The sequence below is a fragment of the Acanthisitta chloris genome, unplaced genomic scaffold (genome assembly GCF_000695815.1).
Source record: "Acanthisitta chloris isolate BGI_N310 unplaced genomic scaffold, ASM69581v1 scaffold15795, whole genome shotgun sequence".
NCBI classification, from domain to species: domain Eukaryota; kingdom Metazoa; phylum Chordata; class Aves; order Passeriformes; family Acanthisittidae; genus Acanthisitta; species Acanthisitta chloris.
In genome coordinates, this window is record NW_008673284.1 from 32863 (window position 1) to 53757 (window position 20895).

Genomic DNA, 20895 nt, shown 5'->3' on the forward strand with positions numbered 1-20895 from the left:
CAGGTAAGCAAAATTTCTGTGTTATGGAGGCAGTAGCAAATCCTCATGCTTGAGAAACGATGAAAACCTTTCTATCCTTATAAAACAGGGAAGACAAACTTGGAAACAGGATGACTTTATTGTCTACTTAATTAGATATAGTCAATAAATTTCAGAGTGCTGAGCAGAGAGAGAGTTTAATTGCTATCTCCCTCCCATGTGGTGATACATTTCAAAACTTGCTATAATAAGTAAATCACTTGAATTAGAAGACTAAAAAATATTACTGGCACATCAGAACTGGAACAACAGGACTAGACTCATGATTTGTCAGAGATATATTTTACACGAAAGATAAGAGTTTTGTACTGGGTTTTTGCGTGTAAGTTGGTTCATTTTCTGACCCAAATGAGTCTTTTCTTGTCAAGTTAAGTACATTGTTGCATCAACTGGCTAAAACAGAGACCAGCCTAGCAGTGTTTTAGAGCTGGTGGACAAGCATTGTCAGTGGTGTCTTTCTACTCTGAAATTTGCTTCTGTTGCTGTCTGGTAGACTCCAAATGTATTCATCTATTCATGTTATGCAAGATCATTTTGCTAAACTTTTGCCTGGGATAGTGTGAAGGTTTTGCCTTTTTATGACTAAATTGCAGTTGATTTCCTGAGTTAGGTTATAGATCCATTGATTCGTTTCACTGGGAAGTAAGTTCACAAAAGTGCTAGCATAGAGTCAGGAAAACATCTAGGGCATTTAGCAGATACGCAGTAAAAAAAAAATCTTTTCTGAAACAGTGAGATCGTGCCAAATTTCTCTAGGGAATATTGCTTCTGCTCCCGAGTCTGGAAGGGGAAAGGAGATAGCCAGAATTCAATTGAATATTGTGTAGAGGAAGTTGAAATTGAAGACGCATAAGCAGTAGGAAACCAACCTTGGACTTGGTGTCATGTTTTGCAGCGTTAACAGCAAAGCCAACAAAATGAGTCCTCCTAGTTATCAAACAAAGAGCAAGCCAACTCAGTGTGTATGCCAGTTAACTCTGGCTGTGCTGGTGTTGCAATATTCTATGTTTCCCTGTTAGCATGCTAAAATGTCTGTGCTATATGGATATGCTTTGAATTAGGATTTTTTTTGATACTACATTCAGCTGTTTGTATGACTGTGTAGTGCTTTATTCTGAGACTATGAGACCATTGGTATGGTTAAGGAAAACTTGTGTCATAAGTGTGGCAGCCTAACAGTAAAGAGGCAGAAGATGGTATGTTGTATGCACTTACAGAAGATAGCATTCATTTTTACATATGTAGAAAGAGAATTGGAGCTTTACATAGCCTTTGGGTTAGTGTGCATAACTATCAAAATGAAAGTCATTAAATTTTCTGAAGGACAGAAGGCAGATTAAGGTTCTAGATGTTAAATATAAGATGTAGAATATGCATGTGTAGATTTTAATTTAGCCTGGCATTTGGCCGGGCTACAAACTCACCTGTACCACAACCTGACAAGATTTAAACGTATAATTTGGTTATTCCAAATAATTTCTGTTCTTTGAGGTTGTCATTACCTGTGTCTCAGGGTGTCCCAGTGCTGTGACTGTGTGTAACTAGTGACTGTTGTAACTAATATGTTTTACACAGAAAATGGCCAGCTGAGGAGCAGAGTTATCAGTGTGTGCAATACAGCACATTTATGATAACCCCAGTACATCTAAATGAAGTGTAGCCCTACAGTTATGGCAAATTCTTTAGAGCTCATTTCTAACTTGCATGTTAGACTAACTACCACCTGAAGTCACTTTAAAATAAGCTATGTTTGTAGAATTTTGTTTGCCCAGATTACCTTTAGAATATCTTAAAAAAAAAAAAAAAAAGGGCAGGGTGGGGGGAGAATTCAAAACTGAAGGGAGAGTTGTAAACCAAATGGCCATTTACTTCCCCATCTTTAGCACCACATATTATCGTAAGTGAAAATGAACTAACTTTTTTCCTTAGTCTAAATATGAGAAATGGTTGATGTACAATTCCCCAAGGCTTCCTCTAGGGCTTCACAAGATAGTAACATGTAGGAAGTGAGGACGGTGAGAAAAGAGGAAAAAGGAAATGGTATAAATCTGGAAAGGCTCTTCTTAACTGCTCAGATCAGCACTTCCGATGTAAGAGACAAACTATGAAAATAGGTCAGTAGGAAAAAAACACATTTATTTTTAATGGATATTTCTGAAATTGAGGTAATATCTGTCTAAAGATAGTATGAATTTCTTCATGTTAACACAGAAATCCTTTGCAGTGTGAGATCTCTTTATTCCCCTTGTTCAGCAGCTCCACATCATGTGTATTAATTTGTACACAGTGAATTAAATAAATATAAAATCTGCTCTGTTGAGATGAACTCTTCTCTCCTTTGCTTTTCTGATTTTATTTCTATTTAACAAATATAGGAGTGTTAATGAGCTGAAGATGCTGGTAGCAATCACCTATATGTGCAGCTCTGTTTGCAGTATAGGCAAGCCTCTTTCACCACTTACTTTGGATTGCACAGTTGTAGTAGATGTGTACATTCTTGTTCTTTAACAATCCTCCTCTTTGGTTCTTGGCTCTGCTGTGCTAAGGTGTATGATCCAGTTCAGAGCTGTGGCTGTGTTCAGTTCTGTAACCTTACCCACTCTTTTCCATGTATGTGACTGATGGGAAGCTGTTTTCCACTGTCCCTGTTATATCTGGTGACTGTTCTGTTCATGAATACTTAACAGCTGCGTATGTCGGAATTCAGAGGGATGTTTCTTATGTGACCTGCTCATGATTTGTACAAAGTAATCTGGTGCTCAAAGCCAGATTAACGCCCAGGGACAAACATTTTTCTCTTATTTTGGATATCTTCTTGGAATTTTTCCTTATGTTTCTTCCTGGGTATGTCTATTGGGCTAAAGCCATCTTTAATGGGTCTTTGATACTGTTTTCCAAAAGAGAATTAAATAACAAACTTGCATAGGTTTGGAATTACAGTTTGTTAACTTCCTCTCTATGCATTTCTTGCATTCTCACTTTCCAGGAAGTAATTACCAAACCTCCCTAATGACCAGGGCCACAATCAGTATGCCAGTGCTTGCTGTCATTAGACTTACTGGAAAGCTCTTGTGACTGCATGCAATGCTGATTCCCTTTCATAGAATCTGCTGTACCCACAGTGTGTGGTCCAGGGCTGGGGAAGAGAGGGGCTTTGAGCTAAAGCAGTAAGCTTAGAGTATGTCTAGCAGCCTGCTATTGCTAGGAGTTAGGTCACTCTTCTCCTCTGACTCTTGCTGCCCTTAAAGAAAGTTGCTGAATCCTGCCTCTGCTGATGTGAGCATGCACTGTAGCATCCTTGTACAAGCCAGCTGCAGAAATCTCTGTATTTTCATGGCTGTTGAATTTGTTGTTTGATTAGATGTGTAGCTAAACAGGCTTCTAGAGGTGTGTGACAGGAGACAAAACTAGCACAAGAAGTGGCACAAATGTATCATGGGAAAGGACTTGCCCTTTTCAGCAGCTGTGTTGGTGCTTTGTTGCCACCATTTCTGGTCCTCAGATGAGTAAGCAAGCATCACATCTGTTGTCCACAGCCATGTACTCCCAGCCTTGAGATTCCCACTTCGCTGTCACAGCACATGGCCTGTTTTACCAGGTGGTGAAACATCACAAAACTCACTTGGAATGGAGGGACAAGGGTTTGTTTTCATCTTGATCAGCATCTTCATGAGTACAGACAGCTAGGCCAACAAGAAGGGGCTCTGCCGGGACAGGAGTAAACATGTGAAACAGTTGTTGCTTAAGCCAGCGTTACTGATAAAGAATTGCCAGCTGAGTAGGAGCCTGGTTTGGGGATCACTTCACATTATCCAGTGTGGCCCAAGCTTTGACCTGTGCTTTTTAGCCCTGCTGAGTGTCAGTGAAAGGCTATTGTCAGCTCTTTTCTGCTCTCACCTTTTATATAGAGGAGCAGATGTTAAGCCAGAGAGTATGAACTTTTGCCATCTCCAGACCATGAGTCATGCTGGCAGCAGCTGAAATACATATTTTGTGCTAGGCTTGACTGTAGGTACTGCTAGCATGTATGTACAGTAAGATTTGGTTTTCACCCTTGTCAGCAGGTTCCAAATGATACATGCTAACCATCTACATTTTGCCCAGTGAGTCTATATCTGGAAATAGAAAGGGCCCAGAATGCATTATCCATAGTAGACTCCTACAGTGGATGTTTTCTAGTATTTTTTGGCACATGTAGAAATGTATATATCCAGTGTATGATATGGTATACAAAGTGTCTGCTTCTATCATGTTCCTTGATGTTTAGAACTTCCAACACTGGGATTTTAGAAAAGTGAAAGGCTCTGTGAAGTAAAAGTAGCATGCAGTTAATTTTGGTGCATTAGCAACTGGGGCAGAACAGTGCCAAAGCTTTGGATCCTGTTTACCTTTTACTTAAGTGACCTACTAGAATTGCCAGAAGGGCACATCCTGGAATCCTAGGGCAGTGAGAGGTATACCTTGTAATGCTTCTAAAATTACTGCTTGTTTCTTACTGTATGCAGAATAATGCTCTGCATACTGTAGGAAACAAATAAACATAATATATAACTTGGTCTCTATGAATACAGAAGTCAGAATAAAAACTCAGTGGCAAAAACAGCTTAGTCTATAAGCAGTTTAAGTGCTTGATGCAGATATTTACAGTAAAAAATGAAATATAACTCAAGCAAGCAAAGAAAATTTTCTTTTTTGTTATTTTTATATGTAGAGTTGAGCATCTTCAAAGAGTTCTCCTTTCTTTAAACCACAGTATCATCTCTATGTTCCCACTTCTAAGTCAGTATTTTTTTCTGTGTCAAAAGGACACTGACACATTTGTGGCAAATTCCAGGTATTACACATGGGTGTGTTCATGTGTGTGAGTAACCACGGTAGCCCCTTGAAAGTCTTCAGGAAAAAATTTAGAGCCCTTTTGCAGAGGAAGGAAGGTAAAGGTTGGAAGAGATGTAACTCTAAAGATACCAGTCCAGCCTCACTTGGATTCTTAATTTTTTTCTTTGCGAAATTTCATTTTGCTTCAGAATAGATATATGAGTAGCTGGAAAACAGTTTGAGGGGCAGATCTACTGGAATATTCCTGTACTTCATTAGGAGAGCTAAGGTGAAAAGGTTCAAGGAAGGAAAAGCTCGTTTCTAGTTCCAACTGGGTGTAAAGGCAAGTATTCATATAAGCTATTCTGATTTCAGTCATTTCAGGATTTGAATGTTCTGGTAATTACACAAAGGTACATACATTGTCACTTCAGAAGATGTGTGGAGTTTTCTTTTTTCAAAGAGAAATGCATAGTGAATGTACTTTGTCTTTCTCATGGGTAGGTACAAGTTTTAAGAGGACTGTTTCTTTGTAGTGGTAGTAACTTCCTCATTTTAACTTTGTTTTCAGAACTTTGTGTTCAGCAGCCACTGTAAAGCAGTTACTGGCTATTCAGACCATGTCATACATAGAAGGAAATCAGCTACCTCATGTGTACGATGCTGCCAGGTGACTGAGCTGCCGTCCTTCCTGTGCATAGCCAGTCCACGGGTAAGTCCAGGTTAAGTTGTAAATTATGTATTTTCTGGGGTTTTTTAAATCTTGTTAGAATTGTGTCTTAGGAACAGAATGATCTATTACTTTCTTTTGGTTGGGTAAAACTGTTGTGTGGATATCCTTTTGCTACTGTATTTAATAGTGGGATTTTTCATAGGGGAAGTGACTGTAATGTGTACTGAAGGGAGAAGGAAAGTTGTAAGATGCACCTAGCAGGAGTTGTTTTGAGATATGAAGATTTCACTTTCTCTCCTAATACCAAAGCCAGTAAAATTATAGACGAGGTTAAGTAAACTACCCCCCTAATAATCCAAGGGGGAGATTTAGTTATGATATGAACTCTGATGATAAAAGGGGGGATGAGGACCAATACTTTATTGAAAAGGATGTTTCTTTTCCCTTATTGTGTCATCTTATGCTCCATAAAGGAAACACCAAATTGCAATATATAAGAATTACTCAAGTTGGCATTTTCTAAGGCTTTTGGATGTGAAGTGGTACTGCTTGGGGTTGTCAGTCATCTATTAAGTGAATTCTGGAATTAATTTAGCTGGGTTTTCCTGGACCAACACAGTACACCTTCATAAGTCTGTGGCTGTTGTCTTCCATGTTATTGGTTCTTGACAAAGCTGGATGAAATGTACTTTTATTACCAGACCATCCAGATGATACATTCTTTAGTAATCCTTTAGTGTTGAAGTTATTGCTGTAGGCCTCACTAAATGATCTGCGATTATACTTTTGCATCTGGAGCAGGATGGGTAGCAAGTAGGACTTTGTGCTTATTACATACATGCTGCTGCTCAAGCTGAATTCATCTTGTGCCAGCAGCTCTGGGGTTCAGGAATCCAACTGAACTGCTCAAAGTCACAAATCCCCTCCCAGTTACAACATATTAACCTGATTCAGGAACAAGAGTTCTGAGAGTAAATTGTGAAAAACACTTCTTCAGATTCCTTTCATTTGTCACACTTTACCTGTATTTGCATCACAGATAAAGAATATGTTGAATTCTTCTCCTACAGCAGGAAGGGAAGAGAGTGTTTTAGAAGATTACATATGAAAGGGAGGGAAAGGCGAGGAGAGATTGTATCTAACATTTATTCCAGTGGTTAAAAATTACTTGTTTAGGCTTGGCTGGTGCCTAAGAATGGTTAAGTGTAGATGTGGCTTTTTGTTTCTAGGGATACAAAGACTTAATTTTATGCTTGTTAGAAACTTCTGTCAGGAGGGTAGAAGACCTGAAACAGCAGAAAGAGCACATATGTTCTGAGAAACTATAGCCTTCTGTTGTTGTTTGACCTGTGATGAATTTTGGGAAGTTAATGGAGCGAATGATAGCAATAGGAGTGTATGTTTATGCAGCACCCGGGGATGGGGGGGCAAGTGTTTTCTTTCTATGCAGGCAATTTTCCTGAGTATAGACAGGTCTCAATCATAAAAAAACATAGCTTGGAGGATGGGTCTTGCATTTTCATTATGAAGCTAATTACTTTAGTTTTGAGTAATAGTATTGTTTGGTTTAGTTTCAGTAGATCTCTGATGCGCTGGGATATTGTGATGAGAGGTAATTTTGAGCATCTCACAATGTCTGAAAAGTTAACTTTGCAGGGAGATAAATACAGGAATTGTTTGACAATTGCCCTAACTAAACGGAATTATTTAATTTAAGGTGGCAATGCATTCATATATCCCTATCATTGTAGTTTTGGTGCATTTGTGAACTGTGACTCTTAGATTCAATCAATTTGGCAATAGTATGTTGATATCAGAGGGTTTAGTACTAAGGACTAACTTACCTTTTGTTGTAAGTAAAGCCACGAAAATAAACCCATGGGGGGAAAAAACCCACCTTTAAAAAACTGCACCTTGATAAAAAGGAGAGGGAGAGTGTGAACAAGCTTGAATGAAAGATTTTTTTTGTTCTGTTTCAGAAATATGTTGACTTTTCTTGTAAGGGCATATTAAAGATAAAGGGCTACCCTAGAAATGTGTGTCTGCATTTAAAAAAAGGTGGAGTTGACAGGAAAGATGGTCTTATGTCCTCAGATGTCAATCCGTGTTACACACGCTACGTGGGAAGATTAGTTCTTGTTAATGTAGAAATTCCACTGAAGCTCACTCAGTTTGTCCCAAGGTTGTCTCTTACTAGTTCTTCCTTTAGGTGAGGTATTATTGGATTGTAGCTTGTAGAATCTTAGGATGTAACTTTGTTTTTCTTGTAAAAATCCTAGCATGCAAAGCTCCATATTGATCTCAGTAGATAAAGCATGTTTCATGTTAGATAAGCCAGAAATTAGTCTGCTCAGTTTTGTGTGTAGTGGCTGCCTGTCCTAAGGATGTCCTGAAAATAAATATGGCAATGCATCTGTGCTTGAAAGAGTATTTGTTCCAGTCTATTCAGCGTAGAAATATGAACTGAAATGTGATGATGAATAGTACCCCTTAAACAACCTAAGTATATATCACTGTTTGCAGTATATAGCAGTGTTCAGGTGAGAGGACTTGCTTGCATTTGAATTTTTGCATTTTGAATTAGAGGTTTTGACCTCTGTCACAAAGGTCAGAGCTATGCTTGAACTGCAGGTGGCAGTACAAGATAGTAGCAACTCTTGACACTATCTTTTATGTAGTGGAAATGTGGACAAAGTCTTAACACAGTTCCTTTCACTTTGCAGTGTTTTGTGTGGCTGTGTATATAGACCCATAAGGCTCTCTGGTTTGAAAATAGCTCTTGGCATCTTGCAAAACCAGTGGCTTTACCATTGTTGCAAAGGTTTTTTAATGCAAAGATTTTGTATGCTTTTGTTGTTGTTGGGTTTTGGGGTTTTTTTTGAATATGTACTATAATTGTGCTAGTGAATTTGTTTAAACAATCGCTTGGCCCTTGCAAAGGGAAGTCTCTGTGAGATTAATTTATTCCTATGAGAAGAGCTCCTATAAAACAGGTGTGGACCACAGGTTTCCACCTGGGAGATCTTGCTTAATGCCTGTTACTTAGAGTTAGCTGATAAACGTTCAGAGAGCTACAGCTAACATCTAAGATACCAGGCACTCCTGAGGTGTGGGTTGCTCCCCTTCACCTTACAGTTCTAAGGTGCAATATGTAAAACTGGTCATATTTAAACTATTTATTGCTTGTCTAGTTAAACTGTTACAATATTTTCATTTGCATAATACAATGTTGTATGTATTGTTGTCAATATGTAGCAGTTTTGTCACACTAGAGTAAGCTGCAACAAAAATTTAAACCCCCTTCAAATACATAGAAGCTTTTCATCTGCAATACATAGTTCTTTTACTGTGTTTAATGTTTCAGTTGTCCCATTATCACACTAATTCCCTCCATCACTCAATTCTGCACAGACTCCAGTGCTTACTCTGTTCACCATCAAAACATACAGACTTCTGCACTGTTTCTTCCTACACAGCCCTGCTGCCTTTTTTAAAATGTGAAAAATTCTACAAGCTTGTTTTCCGCGTAGTCATTTTCGTTTGTTCATAGTCCTGTAGGGAATGTCATTTTGCCCATTGTTAGGATTCATGATGGTGTTTTTAACCTACTTGACTCTACAAGGAGGATTTTTTCATTGTATTTCTGAGATAAAAGCAACAGTGGCTTCTAGTGATATATTTGCTTCTTATATTGGTGAAGAAATTGTCACAGCATTGCAAACTTCTGTTACAAAGCTGTACTGTAAGGTTAGTTATCTAATACTAAAATTTTAGTTTCATTTCTATGTGAGTTTGCAACACATTATTTAGATTCTAGGAAGTATGCAAAAGGTTCTACTAGCTTTGATTTGTAAACTTCATTATAAATAACTTTTGTAAACAACCCAGAATGTTGGCCTGAAACAGACTTACGTTCAGAAAAGATAGAAAGAAGTTGGTAATCTGCATTTTATTGGAAAGATTCTTGTGCTAGATAATGAACTGTTCTGCACTTATATTTTCATGAAAGTGTTGTAATTGTATTTACTTTGGAGCTTATGATTTAACTCTTGGTGAAGTATCTGAAGAAAAAAACAGCAGAGCAGTCTGTCCTGCTACGTGCCATGGCTCAGTTCCTCTTTTGGTTGTTGTCCCTTAACATGGTGAGGGAGAGATAAGATAAACTATAGATTGTACAAAGGACAGCCTTGTTTGCTGGAACAGACTCATTGCTCGAGGACCTTGCAGCCATTGGCATGTAGCTGTTTGGCTAACATGGACTTTCCACTCTGTACAGATTTGGGGCAGAACAGGGGGAGTTAGACTGATGGAGCCATTCCAGAATAGCTCACATGGCATGAAATCACAGTTCCTGTGTTTGCAACACTGGTCTGTCCAGCTGGGTTGTATATACTGAAGCAGGTAATAGGGCATGGGATTCATAGAATGCCACAAAAGCACTGCTTCTGTGGCCCACTGCTGTTCAAAGCAGCTGTAAAGCCCAAGAAATGTGCTGTTCTAAAACAGGGCTCTTTTTCTGTTCATTTTTTTTCCTTTCTAATTTATTAATGTCCCTAATTTTAAATTATCACCTGAATTTCTGTTAAGGACAATATGTAAATCTCATCACTCTAATGAGGTGAATGCTTGATTGTGAAGGGCAAAACTTAAACAAATAAATATAAGAGGTCTTGGTAAAATGAGAAGTGCAGCAAGGATATAATTCTTTTACTCTCAGTTTTGCTATCGGTTGTGTAGCAATTGGCACAAGGCATAGTTTATCAAAAGGCAAGTATTCTGTGCATGGCCATTCATATAATGTTTTTTGTGGTGTGTAGAGATATTGCATCTTTGCTTGTTTTAAGCCCAGATGAAGATTGTTTTCCATCTGTACATTTTGGTAATGATTTGACTTTTAAAATTTGATCCTGTGGGAATGTACCTGAACTGAGGGTTTGGGGATGAGGGGAAATCTGAACAAGAATATTGATTACTATATTTAACTTGCAGGTAACAGCTGTGCCACTGGAGTCCTACTGCAATGACCGAAGTGCAGAATACGAGCGTAGGGCATTAAGGGAAGGAGGAAGTCTTGAAGCAAAGCAGTGTGTACTCCATGGAGCCCCTGAACTAGCAGCTGACTGGCTGAAGCAGAGCTCCCAGTTCTTCCCAGAGCATCCAGGAGGGCTGTTAGGGATCAGGCCTCAGAACGGCTGGTCTTTTATCCGGATACCAGGTAAGTTTGGCGGTTGTCATGGAACAGAGACGAGATAAATAAGCACGTCTGCTCTTTGGTGGTAATTTATGCTTAGTTATGGGCTTTTTGAAGAGCTGGGGATGGTTGTGTGACAGTTAACCCTGGTGTCTTAAAATACACTGTGATTTCACATCCTCTGAAGCAAAGCTGTTGATGGATGCTGAAAAAGTCTAATGCAAACTTTTCTAATTCTTGCATGCCTCTTTTAGCATGTCAGCTCCCTGAATGGCTGTAAAGAGAGAGATTTGCTTACTAAAGCACAGTCTACTCTCACAACCAGATACTGTCTTGAGGCTGGAGATAGGAAGATTGCAGGAAAAGTTACAGTTATACCTTGCCTCTTAGTGTGCTGGAAGACACCACTGTCTTGCCAATATGTGCTTTATATTGACCTAAGAGATCTTTTATTGGTCTATCTAGTGAAAATATTTAAATTACTTGTAGCAGTCAGCATGAGAAGGATGGATGGGTTTGATTGAGGATCAAGTTCAGAGGAATTTGGCCCGGAAAACAAGGCATGAAAACAAGACTGAGTTTCAGGTGGAATAAAGATGACTTGCTTGTATTTCCTGGTAAAGGGGGAAAAAGGTACCAGTGTACCAGTAAAGTAAAGGTACTTAATTTTTTCTAGAATTATACTAAAGTAATCCAAATTCTGCTAGAGTTTTATTGCCAGTATCACAGTGACTTTCAGAGACTGGACACACTCTAGATATCGGAAGATGGTCCTGAGCAGTAAGCACTATTCTGCAGAAAGTACTAGAGATCTGATAGATAGCCAAGAGGAAAAAGAGCTTACACTGCCAGATGCAAAGTTATTCCCAGACCCTTTTGGGTCAAGGGTGTTTGGCAGGGGAAGTTAGTACAGTAAGAGGAAAATGGCCTTTTGCTTGCTACAGTCGGGTTTAAGAAGGTACCTCATAAATACTTGGAGTCCTTTGAAACATAGGCACATTTGTAGCTGTGTGGTGGAGAAACCATTTTTCAGGAGTTTGCACTAGTTTATTATTCACTGATAGCTGATGATTTTAGTTTCTTCAGGAATTCTTTTAAATGTTTATCAGTTATGTGGAAACAAAATGAATCGCTGTAGCAGAAAAGAGTGAAATATTGAAGGGATAAATTAAGTTTGAAGGCATGGATAAAGAAATGAAGAAAAGTAGTCAATGTAGAATAGAGGCAGGGCTGCATTCTCTTGAAAAGACTTTATTTTAAACTTTTCTCATCAGCAAAAATATTTAGAGGAATAAAGATGGTGTACAAGAAGCTTACAGGAGTGAGGTAATAGGTGCAAGGTTGGGCAAATTGTTGTCAAAGCACAGCAAAATTCGTTTGAGAAGGTGCTTGGGATTAGTGTGTTATGTAAAGCTGGCTTAATTCAGGAAGTGTTGGAGCTAAAAGCGGATTAAAAAAGAAGTAGTTTCATCCACCTGTGTTTTAGTTAGGTGGAAAGTAGCATTCAAACCTAAACTTACTCTGAGAGGACACATAGTACAACGGGACAGCTGTGTTTATACATGCAGAGTAGGCACAGTGCATTGCAGAAAGTGACTTGATGTGCTGAAGGAGCCATTTGCAGGGCTAAATTCGAGCAAGTGTCAAATGGAATGGTAGCTGTGAAGGTCTATGGCAAATAGGTGACAAGAAGAAAAGGGAATACCTCTCTCTCCTAAACTCTGATCTATCCTTTCCCAAACTCGGTGTTCCCAGTACCCTGGCAGCAGGCTCAGCTGTGATCACTGTGGGAATCTCTTGAGGCTTTTCCTGTTCTTTGAAAGAAAAATGGTCCTGGATTAAATGGCAGGAAGTGTCCGAGTCCTTTTAGCGTCGATAAAAAGCACCGGCCTCAGTGGCTGTTTACTGTGAGAGCCAGCTAGCTCCTCACTGACCCCATTGTGCCGTGCAGACTGTCGGGAGGGGAACCAGGGGTGTCAACTGGAACCCAGGCTTTATCTCTCTTTCCCCTGCTTTTTGCATGTCCAGAGGCACTTTTTCTCGTTCTCCAGAGAGCACTGAGCCCAGCTACAGTCATCAGCCAGAGCTCCTGGCAAGGGTTATTCTGAGTCATGATCATTTGTAACTGTTCTTCCCAGGCCCACTGTATCCTCTAGTACATAATTTATGTCTATATCCCTGCATAGTTGGAGGCAGGTTTTGGTTTTTTTCAGACTGAAAGCTGTACAATATTATTTGATAGTTACTTTCTTTTTGGTCTGGTTCCTTTTTCTTGCTTGTTTCATACAGTGCTGAAGAGCCCAAAAACTGTGTCCCAGGGAGAGCAATTTGGCATGCAGTCCAGGACCTCTATCTCATGACTGACTTTAAATGTTAAAAGTTCCTTTGATGTTGTTAAGAAAAGAATAAAAAAAAAGTGTCATTTGAAATCCTTAAAAATGAAAAAATGTAGAATCACAGACTTTGGAAGCCACATTTTAAAAAAGAAGTAAACTGCCTTTTTCTTTCTCCCAAGGTCAAAGAAAATTAGAACTGTGAGAGAAAGTAGAGGTGGAAGACATTTTTTTTTCCCTTTTGAATAATAGTGATGTTTTCTGAAGATGCCATGAATAAATTCTGTTACCATTTGGCAGGTTTTGTCCTGTGAAGCACTAGGTGGCAGGCTTTCAGCATGCAAAAACGCTTCATCTTGGGAAGCACAATAGTATCAGAATAGCATGCCTAAAGGTGCCAGGGTAAAGTCAAATGGTTTTCTCTTCCAGATATGAGAAATCTCTTTTTTTGGTTAGTACTGTTTTGCTATCCTAAAAAAAACCCAAAAACTTTCTCACCAGTGCAGTCTGCTTTGCTGCTTGCTGGACAAACTATGTAATGTTAACGAGTCGGTAACTTTTCAGGTCGTAAGACCATCTGCAAATAACTTCTTTACTAATAATTTAGATTTCATTGCTATTTTAAAATAGTAACTTACACAATGGAGACCTCAGGAGCCAGCAGCAAAGGATGCACATCATTTCCAGTTAGCAAAGCTTAATTCTACCTATTCGTGCCTTTGTGAGAAAAACAGTAGCATTTTGCTTTCGGAAACTTGCTAATATGTTAATCTGATCCTGTTGAGACTGACTTTAGAACAGACCTTGTTTGTTCTCTGAGTTTCCTTCCAGTCAGGTGGCTTTAGATGAATACTCATGTTAGTTTTGTCATGTATATATAGACTTTCCGTGTAGTTTCACTCAATTTAATTCATCCTGAATAGCAAGCTGACCAATTAGAATATAAGCAGAATATCATGGCTGTATGGATTTAAAGGAAGAAATAGCATTTTGTCTAAAGAGTAAACATTGCTACTGTGCAGGTTTTTGCTTCTGTAGATGTGTTTTAAAGCCAAATAACTATAAGTTGTTTCCGTTTTTGCTTAATTGCCTGAGTTCAAAATTTGGTTTTCCTTAGAAGAATGCATGAAACCATTAACGATTTATATGTAATTGAGAGAGAGCTGTGTTCTAGAGATGAGTACATCACTATACATTATACTGCACTTGGAACAAATGCCACCCTGATGTGTGGGCTTGAGTTTTCCGTACAGTAACTCGTTGCCTTGGCTCTCCAGTTAATGGATTCCCTAAGGTAGTTGCTAACGATGCAAGAAATGATGTGACACTTGCTCCTAGTAGAGCAAGAAGATCACTGTCAAAATGGAAAGCAAATGGGAGAAACCCAGTAACTATCTAGACAGGCAGACAAACAAGGCAGAGCAGATCTCTTGTCTTGGATTCTTAGCTAGTGAATTGCAGGTTGGCTCTAAACTTAGCAAGGGAGAGAGCATTTACAGCACTGGCATACAGTGCCTGTGGAATAGCTAGGAATTTTAAATGATACTGACAACTCATAAATTTTTGAATTTCAGAAAGGAAATTGTTGACTACGTCTGATGTCCTGATGTATATCCCACTAATTCCAGTATCAAGTTCATTATTTATATTTAAGCTAAATAATATTTTTGAAAGAGAACATGATTAAAATAGGAAAGTGATAAGAATCCACCATGTTTCCAGATAAAAGTGCTGCTGACTAGTTTTTCTTCATTACTGGAAGGATAAGAGCAAAGGTGCCTTGTTCTTAGAGTTTCAACAAATTGCTGCATACTGTGCCTTTCCCTGCTGTTACAGAGATATCTTCTGTTATTAAAAAACCTTATCCAAAAGAAGAACCTTGAGTAGTGCCAATTGCTCTTTGAAAAATTGAAATGCACTGATTTTCTGAACTCTTTCACTGCGGGAAAAGGTTTTTATAACACACTGAAATCTTAGAGGTTTTTCCTGAGTACTTCCTCCATTTTGCAACCTTTCTGAAAGGCATACTAAACCTAGGCATGTTACTGCAAAATGATCTTTTGAATTAAGTAAAGAACAACTATTTTCCCGGTTTTCTCAGCAAATCCCTGCTTGTACACGCAGGAATCAAATTTACCCCTCTGTGCCACATCACTGCACACCACGTTACTTGGGTGCTCATGGACTGTGTTGCCTGCCACACTCATAAGATCCTTTTAGGAATGCTGTTGTGTGATCTGTACTCCTCTGTTCCACTAGTATGAGCATGGTTTTAGCTATACTAAAATGCATTTTGGTCAGGTGAAAGAAATAATTTTTGTATATAACTTTCTTTTAAAAATTGTAATATTGGGCAAGACAATTAACTGCCTTACAGAAAGCTGGATTTTCTTCAGCCCATGAATTAATTCATTCTGTGAAGCAAGAAGTGTGCAGAAGTGTTACCTGCTAGACGTGTTGAAAATACTTGTGTTCTGTACTAGCTTGCACCATCTGCAGTTGTCAGCTTTCCGTTTTGGCTGTAAACCTAAGTTCAGACATCCAAAAGAATAAAGAATCATCAATGGCCTTTTCAACAGATAATTTTTTTTGAAGAAAATTTCTCTTCATCCTCTTTCAACAGTAATGTATTGTTTACTGAAGTTTGTGTACAGAATGTACAAACAGGAAGATCTCCTTCCTGAAAAATACTTCATGAGCACTGCTGAAATAGAGAGGACATGAAGTATTAAATCTGAAGTGACTGAAAAGATTGCCATCTGGAAACATTTCTTAAACAAAACAAAAGAAAAAAAAAAAAAAGAAGAAAACAAAAAACCAGAGCGCAGGGAAGAAGAAATGTTAAGGCAGTGCTGCGAGAGGATTGTTTATTTCACAGTGACCTACAGAACTGTTCTTCATTTTCCATGTTCATGAGGGGTTTGATCTTGAAACTTGATCAGTGGAGGGTAGATCTAAAGCTTGGCAGCAGGTAGCAGCAAATGTGCAAAGGACAGCATTTTCATTTATGAAATTTAGGAAACATTTCTTCAAGCATCAAGGCATATTGTGCTTGATGATCTGGTCAGAATAAATCCTTACATGAGGGATACAGAGTGGGAATATTCATATACTCCCATTTGAGCAAACAAGTTACTGTTAGCAATGGAATTTAAGTGTCAGCCAGAAGGGGTGTGACAGTTTCTTCCATCACAACTCATTCCTTTAGGGGTTTTAATATAGTAAAGTGCTAGGAAAACTTAGAAATTAGCTTGTTGCATGTATCTGGTTTTGCTTCATTAGTTACCTGCTTTTCTTCTATTCTTTTTAGACAAAGAGAGCCTTATCACTGACAGTGGAAAACTTCATGCTCTTGATCTTCTGTTGACACGGCTGAAATCTCAAGGACACAGAGTTCTGATCTATTCCCAGATGACGCGGATGATCGACTTACTGGAGGTAGGAGAGCTATAGCCTACAGAAGACAAGTTCTGAAGATGCATATTTAGCAACAGTGTTTTGGAGAAAGTAGTATAATTTGGGTGCAGCAAACCTGATGTAAAATTACTATACTGGAGAATACCCAGTAGATGCATTATTATGAGAATATAAGAACTACCATACAAAGTTAGACCTAAGGTCCAACCTAGTGTTATGTTTCCACCAGTGTATAACAGCATATAGTGTGGGGAAAATGTACAAGAATAGTGATACTTCACAATTCTCACTCAGTGTCCAGCAGTTTGAAGCTCAAGCTTAGCCAAATATGCCTTCTGTATATTCAGTAGTCTAACATAGATTCTTCCATTAAATTGTTGAGTTGCATCTTGACACTATGTAATGTGTTGTCATTTACACTGCCCTGTGGCAAGGGATTGCATGGCTTAATTATCCTCTTTTGTTGGTTTTGAGCTGCTTCTTTCTATTTTCATGCCTATGCATCCTTTTATTGAAAAGAAGAGGAAGACCAGTGGTTAATTTTACGCTGTTCGTGTTGCTTGTAATTTTACAGACTTTTGCTGTTTCCCTCTATCATCTTACTCATCTGCAGAAGTTTGGTAAACGTTAATAATAAGAGGTTCTTTGACATATATGATAGCAAAAAAATTAGAAGTGAAGCCATTATTCATTATTTAAATGCAGTCAGTCTGCCTCTGAAGAAGAAAAAAGATTAATCAGTATTTGATGAGCAGCTATGCCAGCAAAGAGCGAGGGATACTGTGTTCTCCACAATAAACTGAAGAGAAAAAGTGAGAAGCCTGAATCAATAGCTACCTAAGTCATGAGTTCTGTATGAGCAGGAGTGCATTTTAAGGTCAGCAGTTAATAGTTCAATAACAAATCACAAGCTGAATTTTGTTTTTGCTGCTGTGAGGAAAAACAGAACTTGCATGGTTGCAATTCTGTATTTTGGCTCTTTGCCCAGCATTGCTTCGTCTGCCTCTTTTTTTGGCAGACATTGGACGTGGTGTAGGCCTGTTGACACCCTGCATTACACCGTGAAGCTCATAAAGCTGAGTGTTTAGTGCTTCTGTCTTTTCCCTTAGCATTCCATTTTAAAGGCTTGGGAGCACACCATTTTGCTATTCCACCTCCTGAATGTTCTGCTTCACTTGTTGGGTTTTATTACCCAAATAAGCCACCTACTAAGGCCTCTGTTTTGCTTTCACTTCACCCAAGTAACAGAAGCTGAAGCTAAGCAAGCTAAAAATCAAGTAAGGACTCAATTTGTAAGAAAATCCTTGCAAAAGTTGTGTATCTGTAGATATTTATTTTTTTCCTGACCTGAGATATCAAAGTACATCCCATCTGCCTACTTGAACATGAAAAAATCTTTTCTTTTTTAACTATATTTGGACTGTGTCAGTATAACTGCTGCAACATCATGCTGACCTAATCTATGCAGGTCATAGAGCACAAAGCATGTTGTTTACAAAGATAGAAAACCATGTTTGTTTGATGTAGCTTCAGCTGAAAAACTGTTGCTTAGTTCAGCCATTATAAAATGGCAGATAGAAATGCAAAGAGGAAAATAATTTTCTTTCAACACAAGAGGATAAAGTATAATTTCAGTATTGTTATTTCATGCAAATGTATATTTCACACTTTTGAAGATGGTCATGTTTGTTTTTCTCAATGTGGTTGCTTTCTCCCATGTGGAAGAGTAATTCAGTGGAAATCACATTGCATTTGTGAGCTGAGGGGTCAGATTATATTCTGCATGATGTAAAATGGCTTGGTTTTATTTTACCAAAAATTTATTAGTTTTGTTAAAACATAAGAGTACTCAATTTGGACTATGAAATAACATGAAGGGAAAACATTTTATAGTTTTTGAGAAAGTACCAGTGTGGAAGCCCAGAAGAGCACTGGCTTTAATGGCACTGCATTCTTGCCATACTTGGGTCATTGTGTGTTGTTGGTTTCCTGTATAGATACTCTGTTGCAAGGGCCACTTTCATTATTTTTCCTAGACTGCTGCTTGTGGTGGCTGGGTGACCCCTTACTCTAAACAAGATAGGCAGGTATATTTTTCAAGAAGGTCGAGTATAAGGATCTCTCTGAGACTGAAGCCTGCCTGTGACGCTCCCCCCACCCCACTCCTTCACTCCTTATGGGAGCCAGAAAAATGAGCACTTATCAAGTGCCTTCCATAATTACAGCAGACAGCAGGTATATTACTTCTTAAATAGCTCCTCTGCCATCAGAGCTCTCTAGCTAACAGCATGCCATTGCTGCAAGTGATCAAAGCACTGAGCTGCTGAGAGGTGTAGTGTGCGTTGCAATTTGGTGTGGTTTTTCTTTTTTTCTGAATTGAAAGAGTATACTGTTAATATTTGGAAAAGTACTGGCACAAACCAGTTCACAAATAAAGGGTGTTGCATATGAGCACTGTTATGCTACTGTGAAGTATCTGTCTTATCAAAGGAAGGTGGATGGAGGCAGACCAGAACCTATTAGATGATTAGCTAAAGACTAATGTACTAAGCTAGTTTGCAGAGCAGGGGGAGCAGCCCATTAGTGCCAGTATTGCAGGTGTAGAATAGCTTATTCTTTTGTACTTTGTGCCTTAGGGGAAAGAAAGAAATTGTGTTCTGTTTGTGCTGAAGTTTATTTAGAAGACAGATAATGAAGAGATAGTTAAAAGTTAGACGAGGGAACACTAATCAAGACATCCGAACGCTGAATCATCATAAGTGTAGATAAAGACAGTAACAAAGAAATGAAAGGAAAAAGTCCTTGTGATATAGAAAAAGGATTGATAAATCTGGAGAAAAGGTAACACAATGCCTAACTGTGACAACTGTATCTCTCTGGTTTTAGTTGGTGATAGAAACCTTTCATGGAAATTGAATAAATCGATAGTAAGTTAGGCTTGTTTCTCTGTGTGGTGAAGTAGCTGTTCTCTGCTTTGAACTTTGATTGTTGTACTGCAGGAATCATACTAGCCATGAGCTCTGTTTTGTAGAGGTAGTTCAAGTGTGGCTTTGGCCTTTTCCACATGGTTTTATTTACCTAATTTTCTATTTCGTCTGCCTTACATTGAAGCTTGCTTCCACTACAGCAGTCTGTTTCTCAGGTTCCTTATAGTACAGCAGCTCTTACAGCATGTCTGCAGTAGCGAAGCAGAACAAAGAAAGAAACAGGAGCCCCAAAGGAGAGCTGAGCATGGTTCTGTCAGAAGGTTCATTAGAGTGCAAGCACTGCCATGTCTTCTCACAGCACTTCAGTTCTGTGTCTGCTGAACGCTGTGACTTGGAGCAAGATAAATCCAATAGGTCTTGCTGCTAAAGCACCAGCTGTTCCTTTCTGTCTTCATTTGCACTCGCAGTATCTCAAAAAGACTCATGCACCAGTAGGGTTAAACCTAACGAATGCCACCAGTAGGTGTAGCATCTTGTCAGCCGACCAAGAATCACATTGTTAAAATACCCCAGAGGGTGTCTTTCCAGAGAAACACTATGGATATTCCTATAGCCTGAAGAGCTTTGCATGTATTTCAAATTTTATTGGTGCACAAGCATCAGAAAATGCTAATAACCTTAGAGCGTGAAAAATGTCTCTCACTGGAAAAAGCCTTTGCCTACAGCATTCCTAGTTGATGTCATTTGATTTGTTTCAGGCAATGGTTTCATTTCTGCTGCTTGGTGTGAGCTGTGGGCTGACATACCAATGTAATGTTCAAAGTGTTCTTGGACACAGTGAGATTCACAGGCTCTTTATTGGTGAGATAAAGCCTGGACAGACATTAGTATGCAGTAAGGGGTGTTTAAAACCACTAATCAAATGGTGTAAAATGGACAGGGAGACGGTACACGTGGTTTGTTTGGAGAGGTTTGCTTGCGCAGTGAAAGCTTGGGATTTAGTAAAAATTTACTCTCTGAAAACAAACTTCACATTTGAGTGATTTTTGTTTACCTCTTTATTTATAGAAAAACACATTTATCATCATATCACCTGCAGTGCAGCAAATGTATCCCAAACTCTGAACTGACGTTGTCATTTATCTCTGACATGAAATGCAAAAACTGACATATGATTGAGTAGCTTTAATGTCTGAATTGTATTATTAAAAAGTATTGCTTACATAAGATTTTTTGATGACATTTGGGGAATTTGTTGTTGTAAGTAGCAATTCTGCTTTTATTGGTTTGTGGTTTTTTTCTGGAAGAATCAAGATTGAACAGTTTCAACAGCAATTACATTTTTCTGGTGTATGTTCTTTGCAGGAATACATGGTTTATAGGAAGCATACCTACATGAGATTGGATGGCTCCTCAAAGATTTCTGAACGAAGAGACATGGTGGCGGATTTTCAGAACAGGTAATATATTTTTGGTGGATTTTTGTACTCTTAGGGTGGA

The 20895-nt window shown here is 38.6% G+C and overlaps 1 protein-coding gene across 1 annotated transcript in view; it reads left to right on the forward strand.

The window, feature by feature from the left end:
- INO80 (INO80 complex subunit) overlaps positions 1-20895 on the forward strand; it is a 55776-nt gene that overhangs the window by 25565 nt on the left and 9316 nt on the right. Inside the window, exons 23-28 of the mRNA XM_009074895.1 lie at positions 1-20; positions 3805-3828; positions 5426-5566; positions 10517-10742; positions 16362-16489; positions 20761-20855. The exon at positions 1-20 is cut by the window's left edge and continues 161 nt beyond it. Of these exons, the coding sequence (XP_009073143.1) occupies positions 1-20; positions 3805-3828; positions 5426-5566; positions 10517-10742; positions 16362-16489; positions 20761-20855 (634 nt within the window). The remainder of the gene's footprint in view (positions 21-3804; positions 3829-5425; positions 5567-10516; positions 10743-16361; positions 16490-20760; positions 20856-20895) is intronic.